This window comes from Anarrhichthys ocellatus, unplaced genomic scaffold (assembly GCF_004355925.1).
Source record: "Anarrhichthys ocellatus isolate YVR2014 unplaced genomic scaffold, GSC_Weel_1.0 scaffold522, whole genome shotgun sequence".
NCBI classification, from domain to species: Eukaryota; Metazoa; Chordata; class Actinopteri; order Perciformes; family Anarhichadidae; genus Anarrhichthys; species Anarrhichthys ocellatus.
The window spans coordinates 16,386-22,531 of NW_022280496.1; the positions used below are offsets into that span (position 1 = coordinate 16,386).

At 43.2% G+C, this 6,146-nt stretch overlaps 1 protein-coding gene across 1 annotated transcript in view; it reads right to left on the minus strand.

The window, feature by feature from the left end:
• The window catches only part of LOC116401548 (serine/threonine-protein kinase BRSK2-like), a gene marked incomplete at its 5' end in the record, with an annotated part of 20,700 nt that overhangs the window by 6,664 nt on the left and 7,890 nt on the right, over positions 1–6,146 (minus strand). The window contains 4 exons of the mRNA XM_031880005.1: positions 137–317; positions 1,690–1,813; positions 1,911–1,959; positions 2,280–2,928. Coding sequence (XP_031735865.1) covers positions 137–317; positions 1,690–1,813; positions 1,911–1,959; positions 2,280–2,928 — 1,003 coding nt within the window. The remainder of the gene's footprint in view (positions 1–136; positions 318–1,689; positions 1,814–1,910; positions 1,960–2,279; positions 2,929–6,146) is intronic.

A 6,146-nucleotide genomic window follows, 5' to 3' on the forward strand; every position in this document is an offset into this window, starting at 1 on the left:
AGTGACCGTGTGGTGTTTACCTGACAGCTAGTGACCGTGTGGTGTTTACCTGACAGCTAGTGACCGTGTGGTGTTTACCTGACAGCCAGTGACCGTGTGGTGTTTACCTGACAGCCAGTGACCGTGTGGTGTTTACCTGACAGCAGGGTGAAGGTGACGGAGTAGATGCCGTTGTCCTTGGTGGCGCTGGTGCTCTCCGTGTAGGTGATGTCCACCTGGAACTTAACCGGCTTCTGGAAAACCGTGGGACCGGCCGTGGACTTGTACTCCGCCCGGAAGCTGGTCTGAGAGATGACGCTGTGGCTCAGACTGGGGATCTGAGGGGGAGGAGAGAGGGGGGAGGGCGGGGGGCGGGGGGGGGGCAAACATCTTGTGCATGAGACGTGAGGGGAGAGACGGCAGCAGAACGTTGCATTCAAACACGTCACAGCGTTTCTGCAGAGTCAGCGTCGGAGACGAGAAAAGACGGCCATCAAGAAGACGCTGCACAGAGACGTGAAGTCAGACATGTTCACAGGAGAGTGGAGAAGTTATTCTGAGTTTGTTTGTATGATAATATAACTGAAAGAAAGAATAACGTTGTCTTTAAAGGAACATTTCTGTGTGTTTGATTGACAGCTGAGACATAACGACAACAAACTGTTTCTGTCAGAATAAGTATCATTGTTCAGTTTAACTAAATAATCATTCATAAATGGTCAATTGAGAGTAATTTAAACATTAGTCAAGTTATTTTACTGTTTTTAATGATAATGAATGTTTTCTAGTTATTAGCTATAATTGGTAAATTATATATAATATTTGTGTGTTATTATAATCATCATTAACACCTTTTTAAAAAACATCCACATAATGTTTACAAACCGATCAATAACGATTAATAAAGTGTAACAAAGATTTTTAGATGTTTTACAAACGATTTCTTGAAGGTTTACAAATCATTAACTAAAAATTATTAAATAATACTTAATATAGTAAAATGTGTGCAGCAATAAACTGTTAATAATAATAATAAACTGTGAATTGTTTTCGCCTCTTCAGCTATTAAATAAGATATCATTTATACATTATATATATATATTACATGATATATAATTATTCCATATTACAACAAATAGTGATACAATTAGATAAATAACATAACATAGCTTATTGTTAAACATTTCATTGTTTGTTAACAGTAAAATAACTATTAACTAAAGTTTAATTAAAGCTGAATTTCACATTTATTAATGATGGTTATTAAAAAGAGGCGCATGTTGTTGTTTGTTGATGAAACATGTTTATAAGACGAACAATAGTTCTTCACTGAGCTTTAAATATGAATATTTTAACCAGCAGAATAATTGTATTTATTATCTGGGGACAATTTTTTCATCCAGAACACAATGTTTAAATGTTTAAAAATAAAATGTAATACTTAAATAAAACTTTTGACATATAAACAATGAAAGCAGCTGGTCTTCCTCATTAAATACATTTACATAATGATGGGTGTTCAACATGAAACATGTTCTTTAGTGGCAGTGATCTTGTATAATATCGATATAGAAGTATGACGTTCATGCTCTCTGTTTGAGGGAAAGCAGTCTGGCCTCGGCTCTCTAAACTGGATTCATAAACTCATTTATGTTTATCTTAATATGAGCCGAGAGAAGAAGAGGATCGATGATGGAGGTCTGGACTCACGGAGAGGAAGGCGTGGACGATGTCGGCCTTTATAGAGTTGAGAGGTTTGTCTCTGATCACGATGAAGATCTGCTCCTCCTTCTCCATGTTGATGAAGTTACCGAACCACGACTTCTTAGCCAGTCTGTGGGGGGGGGGGGGGGGGGGGGCACAACACATCAGCTGGGTGGGCCACAATATTTAGACTACAACACAGTTTTAAAGGCAGACTTGTTACTCACTCTGGAGAAGAGTCTGGAGTTAGACTGGACATGTCCTCCTGGGTGGGAACTGTGGAAGTAAGAGGTCACAGATCACAGAGTTGACTTCCTCCCGCCTTCACATGTAGCGCTCCAGCTTCTACTTCACATGAATACAGTAAATAAATCGAGAGGATCTGGTCTCATCACGGCTCCGTTCAGTTGGTCTGGAGGGATTAAAGCTGAATAAATGTTCCACTTCCTGTGATGAGACGGTTATCTGGTGTTTGACTCGGCCCGAGGCAGCAGGTGACGGAGGATTCCCCTGAGCTACGAGCAGTCTGATGCATAAACACACAGATAAGAAAGAGATAATATCTTAAAGACTTTTAATCTGAAAATCTACTCCACCTTGCATTTTCCTGCGGTGGAAGCGCGGCGAGCCCAGGAAGCTGTTCTTGATGGAGTTGAGGCGCGTCCTCCAGGGCATGCCGCCGATGGACGGGCTGGGCGGCGGCGTCGGGCTGGGCGTGCCCGCCGGGCTGTCCTTGGGCGTGTGCACCGGGGTGCCTTTGGGGGTGGGGAGAGGGCTTCCTCTGGGGGGGGGGGGGGGGGTCACCTGCGTGATGGGGACAGATTTGCCGTTGTGGTCAAGGTGGAGGTGGTGGTGGTGGTGGCGGCGGCGGGGCGACATAGGGGACACGGGGGAGAGGGGGATGGACAGCTTGGGGGGGACGGTGAGGGGAGGGTGGCGTCTCACCCGGGGACTGTTGGGGTTGCAGGGCGTGGAGGGCTCAGATTTGGGGGCAGTGGGGCTCTGGGCCGTGTTGGGGAGCGGGTTGGACCGGGTGGTCTGCAGGGGCTTCTCGGACACTTTGGGCTTGGCGGGGAGGGTCTGCGTGCGGGGGTGCATGAGGGGGGACCCCATCTTTGGCTGGTAGGAGTTGGGCGTGCGCGGCCCCACCCCGTTGAGGCGGACCTCGGGGGAGCGGGTGGGGCTGCAGTTGGGGGACTGACACAGGTCGGGGGACTGGGGGGGGATGAAGAACCGCCGGGTGGGCTGCGATTTGCCATGCACCGTGACACATGACGGCAGAGTCAGCCAATGACAGAAGCCGAGAGGAACACCACATATTCCCATTTTAAAAATTCAAAACAAAAAAACACAGCAGGGAAATTGTACAAAAAAAAAAGAAAAAGCAGCATGTCGGATGGGTTGAGAGGTGGAGCAGGCAGGAAGTGGTGAGAGTGCAAGAAAGAAAGAAAAAAACAGAACATGCGATTAGCATATAGTGATTAGCCAATCAGGAGGCAGCAGTGGAGCATTCATGAGGCACTAACAGGATGCACCGCGATCAGACGCCTCCTCTCTGAGGACATCGATACGGACTCATTCTGCTTCTATGTAATGTTTTTATTACACATTAAAGAAATGAAACAAGTGATTTTACTTATTTTACTATAAATCTGATATGAAGCACATCTGTCTGAGAGACACTATTTGTCTTAAGTGATCTGCTTCAATACAAAACGTTTTTTAATGATTTCTTCACCATTTTATAGTTATTTTATTATAACAATTAAAAAAAGATTTTGCAGCTTTTTCATGAACTAGTGATGACTGATGATAAATATATTCTCTACATATATATTTTATAAACATATATATATATCAGATATATATATTACAATATAAATATGTTTATACATAATAAACATATATTTATTTATTATATATTTAATGTTTCTGTGAGTAATAAAGTGAACTAGTTGTTTAAGTCATAATGAGTGTACTGTATTGAGATTTCATTGCTTAAGAATTGAACTTTTAATTTGAAACAGGAAGATTTAAAGTTAATAAAGTTTATTTAATTCAAATGAAATTGTTTCCCTGGAGTTTGAGGAGCAGATGTTTTTCTCTCCGCTGGCTGACGGACCGTATCCACGCAACCGTCCGATACGTCGGTGCATCCCTGATTACCAGCAAGTGAACCAGCTCCAGAAAAGCTAACGTAGCTTAGCTTCAACCCTCCGCCTGGGAGAGCGGGCCAGAGCTTCATGCACAGTGCTGATGCACGATGCTGTGGAATGAATGAGCGCTGATAGAACACGGGTCAGAACAATGTGACACAAACTGCAGCACTCAGTCTGCTCCCAGCACAGGGGGGGGGGGGAGTCAAAGCTCTCATGTCGGTTCAGGGAAGATGTGTGTGTGTGTGTGTGTGTGTGTGTGTGTGTGTGTGTTTCAGAGGCTCCACTTTTCTTCATAACAAAGGGCCTCATGCAACAACCACTCGTACAAACAGCTGCAATCCGCTCCAGTAGTTAAAGAGACAGTAGAGATGTTTAGTAGAGTGTGTGTGTGAGTGTGTGCGTGTGTGTGAGTGTGTGCGTGTGTGTGTGTGTCTGTGGCTCTTCTCCAGAGTCACAGTTCTACTGAGCAAAGTAATGTTCTGCTGTGGACGTATTCTAGACTCATAACAGAATCTATGTCACTTTAAGTGAACGCTTCATTTAGAATGTCTTCAGCTCTTCATCTTCCTGAGGAGCAGAAGCTGTTGTCTCTGATCTCTACAAACACAGCAGAGCACTGCTTCTACCTCTCAGGACACAGGAGCTGGTCTCCTGCTGCCTCCATCTGTTACTGTGTTTGTGACATTGTTTGACTTTTGGTGAATTTGAAAACACCGATCTATGGAGGAGAACCTCAACACCTAAAAACATCGTCACTATATCTTTGAAATCCAATATTGGTTTTCAAGATGTTAAAAAAAAACAATCAATGAAACAGAACTTCTTTCTGTCCCGTTGAGGTTGTGGAGCTCTGTCGGTGTATTTTCTTTACTTTTGATTTTTCTGTCATATTTCCTGCTTTCCTTTTATTTCCTTGTTACCTCGATGCTGTAAAGTACTTTTGCATGAACTCACTCATGCATGAAGTTAGAAGTAACATTTATTTTATAAATTATTGTGCTAAAGATCTGATGAACGTTGTCACGAACACGAGGTTTAGCTGACTAAAGGTTTAGAGAAGTTTAGGAACATGTGCGTGAGGCCCGATGACTTCCACTCATCACTCACAGAAACACAGACGCTGCCGGTTGATCTGCAGACTTCTCTCTGAGCGATGGATCCGTTCTGTGTGGACCATAAATCTGGAGTTTGGATCTAAAGCTCTGAGACTTAAAGCCGCTCACATCGAGGTCAAAAGATCTTCATACAGGAAACTAAAAGATAATTAGACGTTGTTGTTTTGTCACTAGAGAGCTCATCCTTTCACAGACGTGAAACACTTAATGATTAATGGCGCTGGTGGGAGGACACTGTGTAAACTGGACCTGTGTTCTACTCTCATCATGTTTTATTAGACCCGTCTGTCTGCGACACCGTGATTAAAACTGTATTTTAAAAGCTGTTGGGTTCAGTTGTTCTCTCTGCTCCCGTCAATAATAAATACACAACACGATTAAAGAGGAGCATGAAGGAAGCCGTCAGAACACAAGCTAAAGATCATAACCTTCATGGAGGACTCATTGATTTATTACACGGAATAAGTTTCAGAGGTTTAACATCAAGGGAACAGTTGTTACTTTAGTTATTGTTAAGTTCAACTTGGCCGACTGTATTTGCCTTTTTTTCTCTTTTGTTCTGTTTTCAGTTTGTTCGTCATCAGGATCACAGACTCAGTCCCTCAGGTTATGTTCAGGCAACACAGCGACCTCTCTATGTGGAGTAAAGAGTCGCAGTTTAAGGCCACGTCACTTCAGACGAGTCTCTGCTGACTTGTGGTTTCAGGGGGACCCGACCAGAGGTCTCCTGGGTGAAAGTCCTGTGTTCTTTGACCCATTGTGGCTCTTTATTCTACGCAGGGACGGGAATCGTTAGGATTCTATCGATACTAGCTCCCTTATCGATACTCTTATTGGTTCATATTGATTATTTTGTGAGAAACAAAGACAATTATTAAAAGAACCGATCGTATGTAAACAAATAGTCTTTCTTGAGCAGCAATACAAGAAGTTCCAAAATCTTTAAAATACATTAGCAGCTAAAAGTGATTAGCTTTCATTTGTTAGCATATTCTTATTATTAGGGATTCCCCCAAAACCCGATTCTTCTCTGAACCGGTTCTAAATGAGTAAAAACCTGTTGGTATCGATGCGGTCCAGAGTTACTGGTTCTGCTATCGGTACTTTCTTAGTTCTGCAGTGAGACGTCCTCTCTGTCTCTTTGTCTCTCTGTCTCTGTGTCTCTCTGTCTCTTTGTCTCTCTCTCTCT